Source organism: Pongo abelii, chromosome 12 (genome assembly GCF_028885655.2).
Source record: "Pongo abelii isolate AG06213 chromosome 12, NHGRI_mPonAbe1-v2.0_pri, whole genome shotgun sequence".
Taxonomy (NCBI): Eukaryota; Metazoa; Chordata; class Mammalia; order Primates; family Hominidae; genus Pongo; species Pongo abelii.
In genome coordinates this window covers 24,114,882-24,137,501 of record NC_071997.2, presented here as the reverse complement: position 1 = coordinate 24,137,501, position 22,620 = coordinate 24,114,882, and the positions used below count along the sequence as shown (strand labels likewise).

Sequence of the window (22,620 nt, the reverse complement as noted above, 5' to 3'; positions counted from 1 at the left end):
CGAGACCGGATGAGGCTAGCGAAGCGCCCAGGGACAAACTTTCAGGCAGCGCCCACTCTCGGGCTCGGGCAATTGCAGGGTCCCTCCGAGAGCGAGCGTCTCCAGAGAACGCGGCGGGCGCATGGCTGTGCCCGGAGCCTGAAGACCCCCCAGAGCCGCCCGCCCCGCGCTGGGCCCGCCCCTCCGGGATTGGTGCCCTGCTAGTGGCCATTGCCTGTGACGTCACCGGACGCGCCCGCTTCTGGCTGGAGTGCGCACCAAGCGGCAGTGGGTTCGCCGCTGCTGTAGTTCCCCGGCTGGCTGCGGTCACTGGTGCCAGTGCTCAGGCGCCTGCTGCCCTTGACCTCCCGCCCCGCGAGCCCTAACTCAGCTCAGGAGGACCGGCTGCCGCCGCCGCCGCCGCCAGGTAGACCAGGCCTGGCTGGGTTAGGCCAGAAGGGTGTCCCTGGCGCAGGTCTCCCGCAGAGGGCAGAACTAGAACCAGGTCCCCGGCCATTTCCGACCACACGGATGGGGCGGACCCATGTGAGCCCTCACTAATTGCAGGGGACGAAGCTGGGCATATGGGGAAACTGGGGGTTTCCAGGCGAGTGGACGGTGGGATGAGATCCGACGTGCACACCCACGTTTCAGGCTACTGTTTCCACCTCACGTCGCCGCCCCTTTGCTTATGGACTCTTGCAGAGTTGGATTGAGCTCGGGCTGTGTGACATAGTGGTTGTTGCAGAAGCCCCAGGGCCACTTTCTGACTAGTACCTTGGGCACCTGACGTCATCCCTTTGAGTCTCAGTGTCTTCTTCTGTAAAGTGAGGGCGCTCTACCTGAGGGGACTGCTGTAAGGTTGGAATGAACCTGCATGTGTATGTCAGGTGGGAAGGGAACAGTCAGTGGGGCCTGGGGTTCTCTTGGAGAGCTGGTAACCAGCCTCGTCCCTGAGGCAACAGCCAGAGGGCGCCTGTAGTTTCCCCACGCATGGCTGTTAGCAGTTACGGCCTCCGGAAGATCTCCTGTGAGAGGTCCCTACTTCTCACTACAATCTTTAGGGCCTTTGGAGGATTTCCTATGGAAGGTCCCCACTTCTCACCACAACATTCTGTTAAAATGTCCTTGGTAGGAAAATGGGGGCTGAAGCTAGATTTTCTTGCTTGCATTACAAGATTCTGAACCAAGGACTTCAACGTCACTTGGACTTGGATTCACATCCCAGCTCCTTCCCCTCCTAGCTTTAGGACTGTGTAACCTTGGGCAAATCCCTTAACCGCTTTAAGTCTTAACTGTTTCATCTGTAAAATGGGACTAACAGTACCTACCTTCCACAAGTATCAAGAATTAAATCAGGCCGGGCGCGGTGGCTCACGCCTGTAATATCAACAATTTGGGAGGCCAAGGCGGGCAGATCACAAGGTCAGGAGATCGAGACCATCCTGGCTAACACAGTGAAACACCGTCTCTACTAAAAATACAAAAATTAGCCAGGCGTGGCGGCGTGCGCCTGTAGTCCAGCTGCTGGGGAGGCTGAGGCAGGAGAATGGCGTGAACCCGGGAAGCAGAGCTTGCAGTGAGCCAAGATCGTGCCACTGCACTCCAGCCTGGGCGACACAGTGAGACTCCATCTCAAAAAAAAAAAAAAAAAAGAATTGGACATTGTAGGTAGAGCACTTAATAGTTGGCATTCAGCGGCAGCAGTTACTGTTATGTTAGAATGTGGAGTGTCTGAGTGTGTGCACTTTGGCTCAAACAGCTTTTTGACAGTGGCACAGTTGGTGCTTGTGTAAGACAGCAGGGCAGAGAAGTCAAAACCCTCGTTTTTCTAGTCAAACTGGCGAGCCACAACAGTGGTGACCTAAGTGTAATGAGTCTTTAACTGAACAAGGCAGATTGAATCTCCAGGTGAGGACCAAGAGTCTGGGGCTCAGCTGCCTCCACATTTTTGGGCATAGAAGGCTCTACAATACAAACAGCCTTTGTTGTAAGAGCAAGGAACCATTCAGGGAAGGCACCATGTGGTAAGGAATAGTGGCCAGACTTGGATTCAGAACAAAACAAGAGAATAGTGTTTGTCTTTAAGTGGAGCCTTGGACTCAAAACAGGACCTGAGCTCTGTGGATAATTTCTTTCTTTTTTTTTTGGGGGGGGAGTCGCTCTGTTGCCCGGGCTGGAGTGGAGTGCCGTGGCATGTTCTTGGCTCACTACAACCTCTGCCTCCTCTGTTCAAGTGATTCTCATGTCTCAGCTTCCCTAGTAGCTGGGATTACAGGCGCCTGCCACCAGTCCTGGCTAATTTTTTTGCATTTTTAGGGGAGACAGGGTTTCACCATGCTGGCCAGGCTGGTCTTGAACTCCTGACCTCAAGTGATCCACCAACCTCGACCTCCCAAAGTGCTAGGGATTTCAGGTGTGAGCCACTGCGCCTGGCCCTTGTGGATATTTTCTAGGTGATTTGAGGAGGAAAGGCACAGCCATGTCTCCTGAAGTTAACAAGCACTAAGCTTTCCCAAGTAGTGAAATGTCAAGCCCCTGCTTCTGTCGCTTATTTGTTCATTCAGCAGAAAGTCACTGAGCCTTCTGTGCAGCAGGCACAGTGCTGGGCAGTGAAAGAGACAGACATGTGCCCTGGATCCAGGGAGGAGATGACCAAGTGATGGCTGTCAGGCCCAGACCTTGCTGTTTGTCTGCAGCCTCTTCCCTCAGGCAACTTGTTCTCTATCAGGAGAAACGAAATAATTATTATCTGGAGAGGCAGGTGGGGGCGCTGCTCCTAGAAGACTGGGACAGCCTGGTAGAGGTTCTAGCTTGATCATGTGAGCAGTGGAAACCATTTTAAATAGGAGGTTAACAGGCCAAAATAGCATTTAAAAAATTGCTTATGGCTGCTGTGAAGCCAGTTTCACCAGCTTCACTTGCCCATGCTGGGCTGCCACCCAGCTAATTCCTGGTCCTGCTCATTTAGCCCAGCTCAGCTCATATCACTTCCTCAAGAAACTAGACAAGGGTAGAGCCCCTGACCATCTTCACAGCACTAGTCCTGATAGCTGAATCTTACATCACTTGTTAACATCTGTGACCTATGCAGGGAGAATGGCAGGGCTGAGTTTGACTTACATTGTTTCCCCAATACCTACAGCAGAGCCAAGCACAGTGGGAACTTTCAGAAAGCACTGGTTGAAGGAACCCTGGAATCCCTGGGACTTACTACGTAGCATGTAGTAGTTGCTCCTCTAGAAAAGTTTCACCTTATGAAGTATAGCAGGTAAAATACAAGCCTGGACCACTTCCCATGTGGTATGCAGGGAGCGGTTGATGGGGCAAAGGGCCTTGGGCTATAGCCCTAGGACTTTCAGGGATCCTGATGATGGCTCTGGGATCCTCCATCTCCTGGATGCTGCATTTTTCTCTGCAGGCTCTGATGCTGGTGTCTGGTAGAAGAAGGTTACTCACAGCTCTGCTGCAGGCTCAGAAGTGGCCCTTTCAACCCTCCAGAGACATGAGACTAGTGCAGTTCCAGGCACCCCACCTGGTGGGGCCTCACTTGGGCCTGGAGACAGGGAATGGTGGAGGGGTTATCAACCTCAATGCCTTTGACCCCACACTCCCGAAGACGATGACACAGTTCCTAGAGCAGGGAGAGGCCACCCTCTCAGTGGCAAGAAGGTAAGTAAGTGGGCAGCATCGCCCTGACGCAGCTGCCCTGGTCCCCCCCGCACCCTCCCCGCTCTGGGAAACAGCACCAGCAGGTAGCTCTTTTGCAAGGGAGCAGAGTAACCCCACCTTTCCTTTTCTCCCATTCTCTTAAAAGATCCTTAGAAATCTTATATAATAACATCTTCAGTTTTCAGAGGAGAAAACTGAGACCTCGGGGAGGTGATTAACAATTTCAAGTCCATACATTTGGTGCTGGAACCAGGACTCTATATTTCATCACACTGCCTCCTCTGGGAATGAAATCCTGGCCTGACTGATGGGTCTGGGCCCAGGGGTCCTAAAAGGCATCTTATGCAGCTGGGGGAGTGATATAGACTCCCAGCTCCTACAAGGAGAGAGGACTGCAAGGAGGTTTTCTATAAGACAGTTGGTTCCTGGGTTTGGACTAGATTAGGTGAGAGTGCCCTGAAGCCTGGACCCCTATAGAATCTGGTCTAAGGGCTGATGAACAATAAATTAAAAATACTTTAAGATGTCATTTTCATCTATTAAAATGGAAAAAAAATACAAAAGTTTCACAGCCCACAGTATTAACAGTATGTTCCCATATTGCCATATTCTGCAAAGATTGGAAACCTCCATGTCCCTCATTAGGGACTTGGGTATATCTCTATAGAGCAGTAATATGCAGCCACAAGAAATAAAGAGGACACTCTCTATGTATTGTTACATATTGTTAAGGAGAGATCTCCAAAATCAGTTGTTTTTTTAAAAGATGTAAATAGTGTGCTAGCATTTGCATACAAAAGGGTGGGAGAAGAATATCCACAGCGTAGCTGTGAAGAGCCAGGGGAATGGGGTAACCAGAAGGGGAAAGGGAGACCTTTCCATGTATTCCAGTTTGTATCTTTTACATGGACATGAGTTACCTAAGGGGGAAAGGAAATCAACACTGGATAAATAAAAGCCCTGCTCTGATAGCAAAGGACAGTAGTCAGTGATTTTCACACTGACTCTGATGGTTGATAGAGCTAGAAAATAGATTTCAAAAAGCAAAACCTGTAGCTGCTGCAGGATCTGCCCAGCCTGCCCGGGATTGCCCACCTGTTCCCAGCCAGACCTGCTCTGACCTGCTCTGGTCTCTACAGAGCCTTGGCTGCCCAGTTGCCAGTCCTACCACGGTTGGAGGTAACCTTCCTGGCTCCAGTCACACGGCCAGATAAGGTGGTGTGTGTGGGCATGAATTATGTGGACCACTGCAAAGAACAGAACGTGCCCGTGCCCAAGGAGCCCATCATCTTCAGCAAGTTTGCCAGCTCCATCGTGGGGCCCTATGATGAGGTGGTCCTCCCACCACAGAGCCAGGTCAGTGTCTCCCCACTGCCCTCCCTAGTCACTGGGCCCATCACAAGGGCGTTCTGAGCTCAGTATTGAGCCTACTGGAGCCACCTCTCGCTCAATAGTGCATTCAACAGAAACTCTACGGGATTATACAGACAGTAATAACACTGGCCTTGGAAAAAAAAGTTAATGTACATGTTTTCCTGATTACAAAAGCAATACACCTTCACTGTAGATAAAATAGAGATAAACATTAAAAAATTACGTCACCCATAATCCCACTGCCCAGTGATTGCAATATTAATGTTTATCTGTCTACCTTCCCAGTGTTTCTCCACTCCTGTATATGTTTATACTGTACATATACTTACCTTTTACTTAAGACTCCATCAGGAGCATTTTTTCATGCCATTAAGTATTCTCCCTGACATATTTAGGTTACCAGGGAGTTTTGTGATGTACAGGGTAGTTTATATTCCTGAGTACCTTACTGCTGGATACTTGTTTCCAGTTTTTGGTTTCTATAAATAAATGTCACAATGAACATCCTTATGTAGAAAAGACTGCATGTCCACTAATATATTATTATTTCCTTTTTTTTTTTTTTTTTTTTGAGACAGAGTCTTTCTCTGTTGCCAGGCTGGAGTACAGTGGTACAATCTTTGTTCACTGCAACCTCTGCCTCCTGGGTTCAAGTGATTCTCCTGCCTCGGCCTCCCGAGTAGCTGGGACTACAGGCACGTGCCACCACACCCAGCTAATTTTTGTATTTTTAGTAGAGATGGGGTTTTACCGTGTTGGCCAGGATGGTCTCGATCTCTTGGCTTTGTGATCTGCCTGCCTCAGCCTCCCAAAGTGCTGGGATTACAGGTGTTGAGTCACCACACCCGGCCTTATTATTTCCTTTGAATAAACTCTTAGGATTTGAATATTATCAAACTATAGGCAGTGTTTCAAAACTCTTGAGAAAATCTCCCAATTGTCCTTTAAACAAATTGTAAAAGCAACTTACACATCCATCGTTAGTGTATATACCCTTACTAACACTGGTTACTTTTCCTCTCAAATTTTTATTTTAGAAATGTCTTGGGAATTATAGAAAAGCTGAAATAATACAGTGAACGCTCATATACTTTTCACCTGGTTTCCCTGTAGACATTTTGCCGTATTTGCTTTCTCTCCCTTGTCCTCTCCCTGCCCTTCACATGGCAAACACATATTTTTTTTTTGGCAGGGGCTGGAGTGAAGGAGACATTTTAAAACACATTGCAAATATTCTCATAAAAACTTCAATAGACGTTTTATAAGGAACAACGGCTTGCATGACCATACCATTATCACAACCAAGAAAATCAACTTGAATGATATTTAATATGAAATCCAATTGCCCCAAAGATGACTTTTAATTTGGTTACTTTGTTGCGCTGTGATCAACCAAGGCCACACACTGTATTCAGTTACATCTCTTTAGTAGTTTTAACCTAAAACAGGGTTCCATAGACTTTTTCTTAAAGGGCTGTATTAGTCTGTTTTCATGCTGCTGATAAAGACATATCCGAGACTGGGCAATTTACAAAAAAAAAGAGGTTTAGTTGGACTTACAGTTCCACGTGGCTAGGGAAGCCCCACAATCATGGCAGAAGGCAAGGAGGAGCAAGTCTTACGTGGATAGCAGCAGGCAGAAAAGAGCTTGTGCAGAGAAACTCCCATTTTTAAAGCTATCAGATCTCATGAGACCCATTCACTATCATGAGAACAGCACGGGAAAGACCTGCCCCCATGATTCAGTCATCTCCCACCGGGTCCCTCCCATAGGACGTTAGAATTATGGGAGCTACAAGTTGAGATTTGGGTGGGGACACAGAGCTAAACCATATCAAGGGCCAATTAGTAAATATTACGCTTTGAGTGTCATATGGTCTGTTTTGCAACAATTCAACTCTGCTGTTATAGTGTGAAAACCACCAGGGACGATACAGAAATGAATGATGGGTTTCCAATCAAAGTTGATTATAGCAGATGGTGAGCTGGCCATAGTTTGCCAACTCCTGATCTCAAACAATCCCCCCTGCCCTTTCCTTGAAGAATCCAGTTGTCTCATAGCATGTTTCACATCCTGGGTTTGTCTGGTTGTTTATTCATGATTAGTGTCAGGGTAAGTATTTTTATCAAGAGATCTACAATGATGTTATACATTTCCCATTGCATCCGACTGGGAGGCTCATGTCAGTGGTCCCAGAATTTGATCACTTGGTTTAGCTGATGTTCACTAGGTCCCTCCATTGTGAAGATGCATTTCCACTTTTATAATTAATAAGCAATCTATGTGGTAGTTTGAGATCACGTAACTATCTTATTGCCCCATAGATTCTTATCCAAGGATCCTGTAGTCATCCTTACTGAATCCATTATTGCACTGGGGGATGAAAAGCAATGACTTTTCTTTTCTTTTCTTTTGTGATGGAGTCTCACTCTATCACCCAGGCTGGAATGTAGTGGCACCATCTTAGCTCACTGCAACCACTGCCTCCCAGGTTCAAGCAATTCTCCTGCCTCAGCCTCCCTAGTAGCTGGGATTACAGGGATGCACCACCACACCTGGCTAATTTTTTGTATTTCTAGTAGAGACGGGGTTTCACCATGTTGGCCAGGCTGGTCTTGAACTCCTCACCTCAGGTGATCCACCTGCCTCAGCCTCCCAAAGTGCTGGGATTACGGGCATGAGCCACCGCACCCAGCCAAGAACAATGATTTTTCTAAATCATGCAGTTTTTATTAGCTGGCATTCTTCTATGAAAAAAGCCTGGCCGGGCATGTTGGCTCACACCTGAAATCCCAGCACTTTGGGAGGCCGAGGCGGGCAGATCATGAGGTCAGATCGAGACCATCCTGGCTAACATGGTGAAACCCCGTCTCTACTAAAAATACAAAAAATTAGCCAGGCGTGGTGGCAGGTGCCTGTAGTCCCAGCTACTCGGGAGGCTGAGGGGAGAGAATGGCGTGAACCCAGGAGGCGGAGCTTGCAGTGAGCCGAGATCGCGCCACTGCACTCCAGCCTGGGCAACAGAGCGAGACTCTGTCTCAAAAAAAAAGAAAAAAAGCTGCCTCCCTCTTTATTCCTGTGTCTCCAATATCAGTGTGAATTCCTTGTTTGTATTCAATTGGTTGTAATCCATCATTTACATTCTTCGGATGACCTCAATTTGGCCAATGAGGGACCTTCAAGTTTGTTCCATCCCCAAGCTTTTAGCATATATTTGCTTTCTGGCCAAGACGTTCCAGGCTTATCATGTACTGTCTGTCTTGAACCAAGGAACCCGGTGCTCTTTAGTGGGGACTGGTATTACAGACCAACATCTGGATGTCGGGTGTACTTACACCAACTCTGGTTATTATTAGAAAGAGCCACCAATTTTAAAGGCCAAATTATATCTATTTTATAGTGTATTTTATGGATTGTGGGAGAGGCTGAGCATTTTTTCATGTTTTGTGGCCATGTCCGTTACCTTTTTGTGAATTGCTCACTCAGGTCCTTTGTGGGATGTCAGTCTTTCTCTTACTAAAGTGAGTTAACAGATTAAAACACTCAGAATAGTGCCTCACACACAGTAAGGTTACATATTGCTAGGGGATATTACTTCATATTTATCCTTTGTTAAAAGTATCCAGAGTGACTTTTAAACTCAGTGCCCTGGACACGTGTTGCTCTTCTGCAGTCACAGTTGTGTGGGGACCTGTGCCTGCATCCCATGATGCTGTCTGCCACTGCCCAAAATGTATGGGTCTACAAGTCACACCTCCCTTGTTGTTCACTGGGCTCTGGTTCGTGGTGATGGCAAACATGGGATGGCAGCCAAGCCATACTGACAGAGATCCACGGCATACAGCCTCTGAGCATAGATAATGGGCCCCGAAGCCACTGTGGCTCACTATTCCTCTCCCACCCTACAGGAGGTAGACTGGGAAGTGGAGCTGGCCGTGGTCATTGGAAAGAAAGGCAAGCACATCAAGGTGAGGTGGAAAGGGTGGGCTCCCAGGCCACAGTGCAGCAGAGGCCCCAGCTCCAGCCTCTCCTAGTTCTGACTTCGCTCAGCAACACACGGTGCCAGCTGTCCCTGACACTAGGAAGCAGTCAGCCTCCTTGCTCCCTGACACTGCCTTGCCCTTCACCCACCTTTGGCTGGCTCTGGCTACTAACATGGGATAACAGCTTAGAGATCCCTTGCCATAGGTGTTGGTGTCACTCGTGATCTAACCTCCTGTATGGCCAAATCCCCTGCCCCCATAGGCCACAGATGCCATGGCCCACGTGGCCGGCTTCACTGTGGCTCATGACGTGAGTGCTCGTGACTGGCTAATGAGACGCAATGGGAAACAATGGCTGCTGGGAAAAACCTTCGACACCTTCTGCCCTCTGGGCCCTGCCTTGGTGACCAAGGACAGTGTAGCAGATAGGTCCCTGGTCCCTGCCCCCTTGTACCTACCATTGCACAGATGAACAGCCCTCCAGGGAGGAGCATGGGTTCAGGTACATGTGGCACCTGCCCTCCCTGGCTGCCCTTTCACTGCTGACTCCATACAGGGCAAGTCTCTTATCCTCAGCCACCAGTTCTCCCATGGGCTTCCTTCCCAAGCCCCCTAGAGGGAACACAACTGCAGAGGATGTGCAACTACGTGCATGAAATAAATTACAAAGAGCACTGAGCTGATGGGTGGATCGGGCTTCCTGTGGCTGGCACCATCTGAAACGATCTAAGTTGAGCATCATGGAGCATAGCTATCGCAAGGCCCAGGCATTTTCCACACTACAGATGAAAGCCAGTGTGACTCACCCAGCCACTGTGGAAACACAACAGGATTGACCACACACAGTCAGGATACAGCACCAGGATGGGGGCAGTGCGCCAGAGGGCAGAGCACAGCCTCTTAACACACAGCCACCCACAACTGTGGCGGAGATGGGGGGTGTCCACGTGGGCCAGCCATGCCAGGATACCAAAGACCCCAGTGCCTCACAGCACCCCATGCAGAATCCTCGGCAAAGTTAAATTGTGCTTCAGCTGCTCTACTTAACGGTGGTAGAACACTAAGACCACCACCAACAGTTAAAAGTGCTGGTTAGCCAGGATGTTCTTACAGTAATCCATCCCCTGCCAGCATCCGGTACACGAGGCTTCTCTGTCCCGGCTAGAACCATTGCCTCACTGCTTTATAGATGCTGAGTCTTTTTTTTTTTTTTTTTTTTTTTTTTTGGGCATGGTCTTACTGTGTCACCCAGGCTAGAGTGCAGTGGCCCAATCCCAGCTCACTGAAGCCTCAACCTCCTGGGTTCAAGCGGTCCTCCCGCCTCAGCCTCCTGAGTAGCTGGGACTACAGGCACACACCACCACACGTGGCTAATGTTTTTATTTTTCTTTGGGCATGGTCTTACTGTGTCACCCAGGCTAGAATGCAGTGGCCCAATCCCAGCTCACTGAAGCCTCAACCTCCTGGGTTCAAGCAGTCCTCCCGCCTCAGCCTCCTGAGTAGCTGGGACTACAGGCACACACCACCATGCCTGACTAATGTTTTTATTATTTTTCATAGAGACAAGCACTCACTACGTTACCCAGGCTGGTTCTGAACTCCTGAGCTTAATCAGTTCTCACCTGCTTTGCCCTCCCCAAGTGCTGTGATTACAGGTGTGAGCCACCACGCTTGGCCCTGCCCAGGAGTCATTTTTCTATCTACAGGTGTCATCCTATGCTGTACACAGATGCCCTTTTTCTTTCAAGGCAAAAACCGTAGCCATTTTTCTCTTCCCCTTCTGAGTCTGGAACATCCTCTCAACCCATCCCTGTAACTACTGCCTGGTGCTCTTGGTGGGGATGCGGGGAGGCCTGAGAAGGCCAATGTCTATACAGAAAGTTCTAACATAGAGCACTGAGTCAATGTGGGCACTTTAAAGCCCTTTCACCTGGCAAGTCATGAAGTGCCCCTACAATTGTGTTTGTAAAATATTGGGTGGTTGGAGGGGGAAAAGGGATAACTCCAAGGTACCATCTTTGCATTTCAGATCCACACAACTTAAAGATCTGCTGCCGAGTGAACGGGCAAGTGGTCCAGAGCAGCAACACCAACCAGATGGTATTCAAGACAGAGGACCTGATAGCCTGGGTCTCCCAGTGAGTGACAGGGGCTGTCCTGCCAGCCCCGCTCCACCTGCCACACATGTGGAGGCTGACCTGAGCCCTCCACCTTTGGCTGTGGCCACCTCAGCCAGCCCCTGGTCTCACCGGGTCCTTTTGCTTTGCTCCAGGTTTGTCACCTTTTACCCAGGGGATGTCATCCTGACTGGGACTCCCCCGGGTGTCGGTGTATTCAGGAAACCTCCTGTCTTTCTCAAGGTAGGTTAGCGAAAAGCAAAGAAAGCAAGGGCCCCAAAGGCCTGGCAGGCTTGGCTCAGACTTGAGAAGTACAGGCTTGTGTACGTGTGTCTGACTGAAGGGCTGACACTCTCATGGCCTGCTCTGTTGCAGAAGGGGGATGAAGTCCAGTGTGAGATTGAAGAACTAGGTGTCATCATCAACAAGGTGGTGTGATGGCTCCGGCACAGGCCCTGCACATAGGACGGGGGCATCTGCTCCCACTCAGCCTAGCCCAGGGAAAGGCCCAGTGACAGGTGTGGGCAGGTGCCAGCCCTGCAAGCCGCCTCTTCTCGGTAGAAGGGAGGACAGAGCTCTCTTCAATAAATTCGTCGGGTCAAAGCAGCAGCTTGACTTCTGCTGTTTGTCTTCTTTTGGGCTTTGTTTCATGGGACAAGTTGGGGCATTTTTTGGGACTGGGGAAGAAAAGAGCAAATACACACACATACGCCAAAAAGATGCTGCTGGGCTGGGGAAAAGACAACTCGTCTGGTCCCCTTGTTTATCACATTAAAGGAAGGAAAAAGCAAGAGATGGCAAGAGACAATCAAGCCTCAATGATTATATTTATAGACCAGCTAAGGGTTTGCAGCCTCCTCTCCATCTTCTGGCTCTAGGACATAGCTGTGTTCTGGGGCTGAGAAGTCTCGGCACAGGCTCTTCCTCACAGTTCTAGCTACAAATGAACTGCCGGAGGAACTGTTCTAGTTTTTCCTGATTGTCCCGGCTGGCAAAAGTAGGGGACAGGTGGAGCCTGGGGCCTGCAGGGCTCGGCGTCTGCTGCAGAACCTAGGCCATGGAAGATGGGCCGTGAGTGCGCTCATCACAGGGACTGTGTCCACATGGCCCAGGGGCCAGGCCTGTCCCCCAGAAACCTGCCTTGAGACCTTTGGCCCCTTAGACCTCAGTGTTTGAGTACAAATGCTGCGTCAAAGCAGCTCCAATACCCCACCTAGAAGGATGAGCCAGTGATATGGGAGACCAAGAGGCAGGAAACCATCCCAACCTTCTCCAACCCATCACCACATCTATTGCTAGAAGACACCAAGTAAATCCCAGGGTCTTAATGAGGCACCATCAGGCCAGCCCTGTGGAGTAGCTGGGTTTCCCTGAACCACTCTATTGGGGTGGGAGCAGGGGGACAGAAGATGGTGACACTGGCTCCTCTCACCCCTAGGTCTCTGAAGGTCCAGATAGCACTGATGGCGAGCTTTGAGTCTGCACACTCTGGAAAGAAGAGAGAATTGAAGGCTCTAGGTAGGGAGGACAGGGAGCCACTGGGCACAGGCTTCTCTCCTCTTGTTTAAAGAAGCCCAGGGAGGGATAGAGCTCAGACGGGACAGAAGACCCTCTGTACTCTGCAGCCCTCCTTCCTAGAGTTGGGTTGTCACCGTCCGGCAGGGGGCAGCAGCCACCAGCAAACACCGCTGCCTCCAGGAGCCTGGGCTGACTGGTTGGGACTCACCGAGGATCCCTTCTTCCTGGGCGGTGGCCTGCAGGAACTGGAACAGCTGCTCTGTGTAGCCCTACTCTGCAGAAGAGAGAAGACCTAGACCTGGCGCTCAGCACAGACAGAGCCTGCCTCGAGGACTGCAAGGGAACAAGGGCCTCACCAGTATCGGGCAGCTGGCCCTGGTGGAGGAAGGCGGCAGCCTGTGCAAAGGCCTTGAGCAGCGGGCTGAGCAGGCGGCAGAGGAAAAGAAAGAAATCTGGGCAGTGTGACTGCTGGCTGAGCTGGAGGGGACAGGCCGAGGTGAGTGCAGCTCCCCACCGCCTCCCTCCCACCTCCCTCCAGGGGCAGCTTCTTGAAACACACCCTGAAGTACCGGCCCTCGGCCTCTTCGAAGTCATCACTGTCACTATCAGTAAAGTCCCCACTCGGTTTCCACAGCAGCTTTCTGCTCAATCGCTGTCGCCCTGTGTCACAGGCTGGCCAGGAGCCTGGGGTCTAGGGGCCATGGAGCCATTGTTCTCTGACAAGCTGGCCAGAGATCAACCCTACACCCCCGGACCAGGTACATGCAGGTGAAACTACTAAAAGCAGACCTAGAGACCCAAGAGGATGGCCAGAGCCATGCCCCAGCACCTGCTGGGCCAACTTGCAGAGTGAGAGGAAGGCAGTAGCCCTGTGGCCGAGAAATGTGGGGAGCAGAAGGTGTGCAGAGAACCTCAGAGGCACACATGTCCAGTGCTATCCAGAGAGACACACACAGAATGGGGGCATAGGTGGCCATATCCCAAGGCACAGGGAGCAGAGGTGTGAGCTAGGCTTCCCTGCTGCAAGACCAGGGGCTGCCCACACCCACAGCACACACAGGGCAGAGGAGGAGCCTGGGGCAGCTGGCACTCAGGGTGGAAGGCTGGAGAAGGCCAGGCTCCAGGCAAGGATCTTGTCTCCAACTGCCCTGCTTACCTCCTCAGCAACCAGGAGCCCGCACTGGATGAGCAGGTCCAGCACCTCCTGACAGTAGCAGTAGGAAGACTGGCAGGGCTGGGAGAAAAAGGCACCCATGTGGCCTCAGGAGAGCCAGGCACATGGGCAGGGGCCTAGCAAAAGGCCGGGCAAGGCCAGACCTAGCACCCAGGAGGTTTCAGAGCTAGGGCACGGGCAGGGATGGGCCATTCCTACCACCAAGAGGGGAAGGCCTAGGACCAAGTGGGCCGTAGGGGAGGCCTGACCTTTAGCAGCAGCAGGTCTTGCGGCAGCAGGTGCATCAGCAGCAGGATCTGGCGGTACAGCTCATTCTGGCTCAGCAGCAATATGCCCTGCAGCTCCCAGGGCCCCTGGGGCGGCACTCTGCCTGCCAGCAGCCCCCGCACTGCACAGGCTGGGGAAGGAGGGTCCATTATGAGGAAGGAGCCGTTCCCTTCACCACTGCACACACATCCCACCTACGCCGTGCACCTCAAGACTCACCGCCCACAGCCTCGCTCAGGAAGACGGGCAGCAGCTCAGCACTCAGCTGTGCCAGGTGCATGAGGCCTGGGCCCGGCCACGGCACCACCAGCAAGTCGCCCTGGCGGATGCGTAGCAGGGCCACGTGCGCCCGCAGCAGGCTCAGTGAGTGCTGCAGCAGGCTCCGCAGCTGCCCAGAGAAGCCTATATCAAAGCCACGCAACAGTATCTCCTCCGTCAGCCAGGAGAACTCCCCCAGGAGCTGCGACAGGAACACACCCTGGGTGGGCAGAGCAGGGCTGAGCAGCAGGGCCACACATCCCCACCCACCACCGCCCAGGTCCCCACCACATTGCACCCCCTACCTTCTGGTGCTTGAAGAGCAGCAGCATCGCCATGATGGCCGTGCTTATCACCGCAGAGCTCCCCACACTGGCTGGAGTGGGGCGGGGGGTGGAGATGCTGGTCAGGTTGAGGCCCAGCAGCCTGGTCCCTCCATTATCTGGCAAGTCTTCTAGCCACACATCCCAACTCCACCGCAGGGATGAGGAACGTATACCCGGAGCAGTGGTGTTTATCACACACAGGCTGAGAGCCAGGCCAGGAGCTGGGGACCCTTCCCTGGATCTCATCGTAGGGCTCACACATCAACCCACAGCCTCTACGAGAGAGGCACTGAAGAAGATACACATGGATCCCCCTATAAGGGCCCTCTGCGGAGGTGCTGTGCTAAGCCCCTTACACGTATCATTCCATTCCGTTAACACCATCCCCCTGCAAAGCTAAGGAGACTCCGCTCAGAAGGCAGGGCTGGCTGTGGCCTTGGGGAAGCAGCTGCAGCCTCCTGGCCTCAGGCCACCATCTTTGTGCATGCACTTAGCTGCTCCCTCATGACGGCCCTGGCTGCCTGCTCCTCCTGTAGGAGGAGGGTTCCATTCTTCTTCAGATGTCCCCGAGGTACCACAGAGGGCCTCAGGTGCAGACACTCACTTGGAATGGAGAACCCTGGTGACTGGCTGACCCCGAGAGAGGGGACGGTTCAGTGACCCACCCGCAAAGGATCTGGTTCACCCTCACCACTCAGGACATGACAGCTCAGTCTCCTGACCAAGAGCTGGTCCTCTTCCTTGAGGGCCAGGAGAGGCCCAGTTATGGGGGTCCACTCCTGCTCCTTCTCAGTGTCTGGGACAGCAGTACTGAGATAGAGACACAGATGACAGGATGAAGGGTCCAAACACATAAACAGCTGTGGGAATGCCTAGAGCTTTCTAAAAGGTGAGGGTGTTCCCCCTCCCAGCACCAGGACAGAGGATGGCTTCTATAACCCCCAGTCGCATCCAGGCCTCTGTGCCATATCCCACACTCAGACTGTTGGCAAGGCGAGTGCCTGGAACTATTCTAGATGACCCCAGGATATTTGGTGAGGGAGGGCTGTTAGTGTGTGTATATGGGGGATACATAAGCTGATGCTGAAGGGCTGCTTGCCTTGCCCCTGAGACCCCACGCTCCCATGCCCCTACCATTGGCCCAGCACGATGGGCTGCAGTAGCTGCTCCAGGGTCTGCCTGCCGCCCCAGCAGCTTCTGGCACTGATGATGTATTCCTGCCCAGGACAAGGCTCTTAGGTGGCCTGCTCGGGCCCACCAGGAAACTTGCACATAGCCCACTGGAAGTAGGCAAAGCTATCCCTGCAGTGGCTTTGAGGGCCAGGCTGCCAGGGTGCCTAGGACAGACATCCCAGGTACTCCCAGCCTTCCCCAGCTGGCTCCATACCTGCAGGGAAAAGGGCTGAGCTAGGTGCACCCGGGAGCAGATCCGGCAGCTGCAGCCCCAGCGGCTCCACAGGCTATGTAGGACAGCCAGAGCTCCTGTCCACAGCCCCAGGGGGGTCGAGGCCTGCAAGGAGGGAGAGGATAACTATACTCCCTAGGGGCACTGCTCTTGGGCAGACATCAGGGCTGCCCACCCATCCTGGTCTCCAGAGGTATCATCTGGTCTCACCCTGCTCAGTTTTATCTCAGGCCCAAACTGGTGTGTGACCTTGTCCCAAGCTCCTCTTTTCTTATCCATGACACAGGAAAATCCCTCCCTATCAAAGTCTTCAGAGGATGAAACGAGATGACGGTAATGGCCTTGGCAGGTGCTGCCCCCACAGCCCTAAGTGGGGGTCAGCCACAGGACGCAATATTGTGCCTCCTGTCTGGAGCTGGTGTCCACCTAGGGGCCCAAGGGGCTGGAGGGTCTCACATTCTCACATGGTCTGTGTCACACGGTGCATCCGGAACCAGGTCATAGGTGATGGCCACTGGTACCAGCAGAGCATCTGGGACGATGCCCACCTGGACTGCCTGCACCACAAACCCCACCCAAGCCTGGCCCAGGGCTGACAGCCGTGGCCCCAGAGCCCCAGGAGGTTCCTCCAGGAAGATGAGCAGGGGCTGCCCACTAACCAGCAGCTGCTCTATGACCTGGAATAGGAGGGGTCAGAGGGGCTGTTAAGGCCAGAGCAGAAACAGACCCCTGTCCCCTTAGACTGGGCCATACGTAACCACTGGGGGCACTCACCGCCTGGACCACAGCCCTTGCAAGGAGCCCCTCAGAGCTGTCCAGGGAGAGGTTGGCCTCTGGGGGCAAGAAAAGCCCCCCAAGCTTCCTCAGCAGAGCTCTGTGGGACATAGGGCAGAGCCTGATAAGGAAAGGGGCTCTGGAGATGCAAATAAGTAAGGGGCTAGTGAGAGTCTCAGCTCCCCCACGGCCAGCCTGTGTCCTACTTGAATACCCTGAGGTGAAGCCATGGCCCTAGGCCCTGTGGCTGACACCTCCATCTAAGCCCCACAGGCTAGACTGCTGTATGGCTCGGAGCAGAGAGGCCCCTAAGAGGGCCTTTAGCAGGGAGCTGCTGCCAACACACCCCAATACACACCCCGCCCCAGCCTGCGACTTCTCCCATGTATGTCTAGAGGCAAAAGGTTTTTACCTGAGGGCAGGGGAGCAGGCGCGGGAGTCCCAGGCCACACAGAGCACACCCAGGCCCTGGGAGAGCAGCAAAAAGGGCAGCAGGATCCCGTCCAGGAGGGTTTTGTGAGTAGAGAGGAGGACAAGCGGCGAGCCCTGCTCCGGGGAGAGCCAGAGGGAAGTGCCAACCTGCCCCACCCTGAGGACACAGGCAGCCAAAGACCCAGGGCAGCCCCAGAGGGAGGGACGGTTCAGCTGCAGAGTTCTTCCTCTGAGCACATTTCCCAAAAGCAAAGGAGCCTTTAGACAACTTTTAAGGTAACTGCAGTGACGCACTGACGTAATGGTTGTTGAGACCATGATGGAAAGACGTTAGAGGAAGCCCCGCGGGAGCAGGGCCGTGAGGCATAAAGGGAAGGTGGGCAAAGAGCAGGGGATTTTTCCCACCAGCTGATGGGGACTGGACTGCTGTATGGCTGGGAGCAGAGAGGCCAGGAAGCAGGACCAGATGGGGACTGCTCCCGACTTAAGGGCTTGGTCCAGCCTCTGCTCTTCTGCTCCCACCATCCCCGTCCCAATGGAGGGCGGGCCTTACTGCCTGGGCGGCCTTCTGGACCATCTTCATCTGACCCTTGTGGAGCTGCACATTCAGGAAGAGGCAGTTCAGGAACCGCAGCAGCGCCCAGCTGAACAGCCTGGGGAGGGACACCAGGCCTGAGGTGCGGCAAGGAGTGACGCTCGGCCCGTGGTACTTGGAAGGCCCCCCAGTGCTCCTTAGGGCAGGCCCCACCACTATCCTCATTTTACAGAAGAGGAAAGTGAGACTCAGGGAAGCTACAGAACTGCTTTCTGGTAGTGAATGCTAAGAAGTAGCGGTGCTGGGACTGGAAGTTCTGACACCAGAGTTCATGCCCACCAGACGCTGCTACTCTCCCACGAACTCATGGTGCAGCTGCCTCACATCAGAATCAGAGCATCTGCCTCAATTTACCCTAAAGGAGACTAGAGGACCAAGCCTCTCTCCAGGCAGAACCCAGCCTGGTCTTCACAATCTACCAGAAAAGGTGAAATAAAAAGGATTAGTGATAGGAGAAGGAAAGGGGATAACTGCAGGGGCAAAATCCCTGGTGGGCAGGTGGGTGGGGTTGTCCCTCCAGCCCAACGGGAGGACCAGCTCTATTTATTTTTTAGGACAGGGTCTTGGTCTGTTGCCCAGGCTGAAGTGCAATGGCACAAACTTGACTCACTACAACCTCTGCCTCCTGGGCTCAAGCGATCCTCCCACCTCGGCCTCTCAAGTACCTAGGACCACAGGCACACAACACTGTACCCGGCTAATTTTTGGAGAGACAAGTTTGCCCAGGCTGGTCTAGGTCGCCCAGGCTGGTCTTTGGCTCTTGGGTGATCCACCCCGCTCAGCCTCTCAAGTACCTAGGACCACAGGCACACAACACTGTACCCGGCTAATTTTTTGCAGAGACAAGTTTGCCCAGGCTGGTCTATGTCGCCCAGACTGGTCTTCGGCTCTTGGGTGATCCACCCCGCTCAGCCTCCCGAAGTGCTGGGATTACAGATGTGAGCCACCGCACCAGCGTGGGACCAGCTTTAACTGAGGACAGACACACAGCTGTAGTAGCAGGGAAATGTGGCGGATAAGCAGCAAGTCCCCATGTGATGGCTTTTCTCTTTCTGTGAAGCATGAGATGGGGAATCAGTTGACAGTGGAAAAGTCTAAGAAGGAGCAGGCTGGGTGGGAGCCCTGGAGAGTGCCATGTGTCCCTGTGACATTTTCACTTAGCAAGGAAACCAGTCCACTGGTGTGTGTTTCTCTGGCAAGGCTGGGCTGCTCAGGTGCAAAGAGAAGGTAGACAGCAGGGGGTCATGCCCATGACTCCCTCAAAAGAGCATTATTAGCACCCTGAGCCTGCAATCTCTGCTAGGCTTGGAGGGAGGGAAACACAGAAAGGGAGGCTGATGGCTGATGTCAAGGTAGGCAGATCAAGGGACTAGAAATCTTAACAAAGGTCAAGGGATTGTCACAGCAGAGGGCTGGTCAAGGTCACCAACAACCTCTACTTTCTGTCCTTGCTCAGTTGACCACTCAGCACATTCAAGACAGCTGAGCTTGACACATGCTGCCCCAAGCCCACCTGCACTCAGGGACTCATTCACCTCCTTGGCTTTAAACACCATCTGTATGCTAAAGCTTCGCAGTGTCTCTGGCCCCAACCTCTCTTCTGAGCTCCAGGCTCCTACATGCAGCTGCCTCCTCAGTGTCTCCACAAGTACGTCAGGTACCAAAACTCTCTCTGTCCAAACTACCTTTTTGGGCCAACTCACTTCTCCCAAAGCTTGTTCTCTGTCCATACCACCAGAAAGTAGGCTAGAAATGGGGCTGTCCTGTAACTTCTCCTACTTCCCTCACTGCCCCTGTTCCCACCGTCCAATCCCTCAGTGAGTCCTGTTAATATCACCGCGACCTCTCAATCCACTTTTCAACCTCTACTGTCCACCATGATCTCTCACCTGGATTAACAAAACAGCCTTCCAGATGCCCTTCTGGTCTCCACTCTTCACCCCAATTCGTGATGTCGTCACTTCCCACTTAAAACCTTGCAACTGGTTTTCACTGCACTTGCAGATCCAGTCCAAACTTGCACAGCCTTACATGATTTGATCCCTTCTGCCTCTCGATTTCACCTCCCATAGCTCTCGACCCCTCACTTGCTGGCTTCCAATCACGTCAGCTTCTTGGGCAAACCTAGTCCTTTCCTGCCCAGGGCCAAAGCTCAGGCTATTCCCTCTAGCAAGACTGTTCCCCTCATTCTTGTATCCCCAAGGCTGGCTCCTTTTCTTCCTCTTGGCTCTGGCTTACAGTCTCTTTGTCCCCTTCCTGGTATTCTGTCTCAGCCCTGTTCCTTCCTCCTTGCAGCCATGCATATCACTGTTTACCCCTCCATTTCCCTGGAACAGTGTGCTGCATCTAACAGAAGCTCAGACCTGTGCTGGGAAAATGTGGGGATGGGAGGCGGTGGTGAAGGCAGGCTGCGGCCCACTCTGGTAAACACTATCCAGCAACCCAGGAGGAGAGTCCAGCACTTCCCCAAGCCCGGCCAAAACCCACTCTCCAGAAGGACAGAGTCCCCAGCCCAAGGGTGAGTGCCCCTCAGCACAGTTACCTGACCAGGAAGGAACAGGGTGGGGCCTGGATGTGACCCAGGATGCGCTGTACCTCCTTCTTCACAAGGTCGGGCACCTGGCCTTCCCCAGCGCCTCCTGGGACCCTCCCTGAGAGGAGGTTCTGTACCCTGTGAGGGGGTTGGAAGGAGTGGTATGAGGCTGCAGCAGGGCACGGCCTCCAGTCTTCACCCTCCTTCTTAAGGAAGGGTCCCAGGCAAAGCTCATACTCTAGAAGCCTTGCCCCAGTCACCCCTCTCAAACACCCCTACCTAGTGTCATTGTCATCCCATTCAGGATCCCAGAAATGCCAGCCAGACCTCACTCCCTGCCTCCTCACCTGGTGCTTTCCATGATCTTCGGTGGGGCATCCTGGCAGGGGGGGATGTGCTGCTCCAGGGACCACAGGAAATAGCAGAGCCTCCGAACCAGCCAGCCCCGAAACCTAGGCACAGCTCCCAGAGCAGGAGGGAAGATCCTTCAGAGAGGGCCCACCTCCACTAGGACTCACAGAAGGCTATTCAATCAGAAAGGGACCACACTCCAGACCCATGTACTAGGAACACCTGAGAAGGAAGGACTACCTGTCCATCTGTGCCCCATTCCCACCCCTCACCCTGTTGAGTCAGGTACAGGTTCACAGCCTGAAACACGGTGGGCAATCCATACATGCTCACAGAAGGAACTGCAAGAGAGCTCCAAGTCTGCCCCTCCCTGCAGGCTTGTGTATGGAACAGAGGACGGGGCCCTTCTTTCTCTATCAGAGGAAGAAAATGGCACCAAAAGCAGGGCCCCAGCAGCCCTGCACCCAAGGGTCCCTGTCCCCAAGGCTGCTCCAGTCCATAGCTCTGACTACCTCGTGTTCTCCTCCTTCACCAGGATCACATTGCAGAAGCCTAGGTCCGTTATGCTTCTGTGGAAGAGGGACTCCTGCAAGAGAGGGGGAGAGACAGCATGTCCTGGGGGGCCTTTGCAACCTGGGAAAGAGACGCCCCTGTACTGCCCCTCTGGCTCTGCCTGGTGGCCTGCTAAGTCTTCCAGGAGAAAAGATTACAGCACAGTATTTCGCAAAAGGTGTTTGACCCCAGATCCTAGGCTGGCTCAGGAAAAAGGGGCCCATGCTCAAAACTGAAGTGCTGTATCCTGTACAGAATCACCCTCTTTCAGAGTGGCATATGAAAGTCTCCAGGAAGTTATCTTCTCAACAGCAGCGAAGACGCAGCCCGGGTCTCCATGAGAAATCTGGGCCCCCTCACCACCATCACATGACACAAACCAAAAAAGAGGTCTTCAAGCATGCGCTGAGTGCTGGGGAAGTCTGAGTGGGTGATTTCCACAAAACTGAACAACAAAACTGACACAGGCATGATGAGAACCCAGCCCTCTGGGCACACCCTACCACCACTTAGGCCCCTCCGTACTTCTCCCACCCAACTCTCCCAGGCCTGGGAACAAGCCACCGCCCAACCATATAGCCAATACCAGTGCATCCATTCCCCTGAAAGACAGAAGCAGAGGCATGGGGCAGGGAAGAGCCAAGCTTGCAGGGACATAAAGGAAGCAGCTTCCCAGAGCTTCGGCTCCCAGAACCAAGCTTCCTGCTTGGGGCCTAGCCCTACCATCACTCACCCAGCTCTTGGGGGTGCAGGTCTGGCAACAGCGACCCACAAAGGGGCGATACTTCCCCAGGAATGGAGTGACAGCCTCCAGCTTCATCCCAAAGCCTGAGGACCACAGGCTAGTCTGGAAAGGGCGATGAGGAGAGATGAGAGGACTCAAGTCCTTGGCAGGAGAGAGGGAAGGATGGAGCAATGGAGGCTCTAGGAGTGAGGGGCACAGCAGAAGGGGAGGCAGGGCACAGGGGATTTGAGGAATGGGAGGAGCCACACTACCTCTCGGCCACTGGGGCTGCTCCTTGGCTGAGTTTGGCATCTGCCTTCCAACATGGTGGCCATGAGAGCCTAGAAGAACCAGTCACCTCTGGCACTCTCCTTCCCCCACAGAAACCTGAGCCAGGGAAAGGTGCAAGGATGGAGCCATAAGAATCTGAGCCATAATCCAGGGCCTCCTGTGGTAACTGCAACCCCCCATCACAGGACAGACAGACATCACTTACGCCATCAGTGGTGAGGAGAACCTAGGCTGGAAACTAGGGGCTGGCTCAGATCAAGGCCCTACCCCACACCCAACTGGTCCCACAAAGGA

The 22,620-nt window shown here is 53.1% G+C and overlaps 2 protein-coding genes across 4 annotated transcripts; one reads left to right on the top strand and one right to left on the bottom strand.

Annotated features, from left to right (window-relative positions):
* Window positions 1–35: 35 nt before the first annotated feature.
* On the top strand, window positions 36–13,298 carry LOC112132106 (fumarylacetoacetate hydrolase domain-containing protein 2A). 3 transcript variants are annotated; one of them, XM_063713319.1, is made up of 9 exons: window positions 36–406; window positions 3,401–3,651; window positions 4,791–5,007; window positions 8,935–8,994; window positions 9,272–9,436; window positions 11,041–11,147; window positions 11,282–11,369; window positions 12,565–12,644; window positions 12,887–13,298. In XM_063713319.1, the coding sequence occupies exons 2-8, from the start codon at window positions 3,407–3,409 to the stop codon at window positions 12,601–12,603; spliced, it is 921 nt and encodes a 306-aa protein (XP_063569389.1). In that variant the 5' UTR covers window positions 36–406; window positions 3,401–3,406; the 3' UTR covers window positions 12,604–12,644; window positions 12,887–13,298. The 3 variants fall into 3 exon arrangements, with proteins under 3 accessions (XP_063569389.1, XP_063569388.1, XP_054403097.1); XM_054547122.1 differs by lacking the exons at window positions 12,565–12,644; window positions 12,887–13,298 and adding exons at window positions 3,125–3,250; window positions 11,502–11,735 and having other exon boundaries at window positions 227–406; XM_063713318.1 differs by lacking the exons at window positions 12,565–12,644; window positions 12,887–13,298 and adding an exon at window positions 11,502–11,735.
* LOC112132105 (glycerol-3-phosphate acyltransferase 2, mitochondrial-like) lies at window positions 12,561–22,488 on the bottom strand. Its single transcript, XM_024242792.2, has 20 exons — window positions 22,308–22,488; window positions 22,045–22,158; window positions 21,272–21,345; window positions 20,756–20,860; window positions 20,418–20,546; window positions 17,834–17,933; window positions 17,261–17,394; window positions 16,849–16,948; window positions 16,539–16,751; window positions 16,057–16,179; window positions 15,804–15,886; window positions 15,361–15,479; window positions 14,649–14,719; window positions 14,305–14,563; window positions 14,067–14,215; window positions 13,801–13,878; window positions 13,214–13,335; window positions 13,001–13,121; window positions 12,853–12,918; window positions 12,561–12,614 (listed from the first exon to the last, which is right to left on the bottom strand). The coding sequence occupies exons 1-20, from the start codon at window positions 22,368–22,370 to the stop codon at window positions 12,561–12,563; spliced, it is 2,277 nt and encodes a 758-aa protein (XP_024098560.2). The 5' UTR covers window positions 22,371–22,488.
* Between the last annotated feature and the right edge of the window lie 132 nt (window positions 22,489–22,620).

Excerpts from the sequence above, each read along its gene's own strand:
- LOC112132106 (XM_063713318.1), top strand. The coding sequence starts at position 3,407 with ATGCTGGTGTCTGGTAGAAGAAGGTTACTCACAGCTCTGCTGCAGGCT. Across the intron at positions 8,995-9,271 it reads AGAAAGGCAAGCACATCAAG|GCCACAGATGCCATGGCCCA; the intron begins GTGAGGTGGAAA and ends CTGCCCCCATAG. Across the intron at positions 9,437-11,040 it reads CCAAGGACAGTGTAGCAGAT|CCACACAACTTAAAGATCTG; the intron begins AGGTCCCTGGTC and ends TGCATTTCAGAT.
- LOC112132105 (XM_024242792.2), bottom strand. The coding sequence starts at position 22,370 with ATGGCCACCATGTTGGAAGGCAGATGCCAAACTCAGCCAAGGAGCAGC. Across the intron at positions 21,346-22,044 it reads CCTGCACCCCCAAGAGCTGG|GAGTCCCTCTTCCACAGAAG; the intron begins GTGAGTGATGGT and ends CCTCTCTTGCAG. Across the intron at positions 16,180-16,538 it reads CACCGTGTGACACAGACCAT|GCCTCGACCCCCCTGGGGCT; the intron begins GTGAGAATGTGA and ends CCCTCCTTGCAG.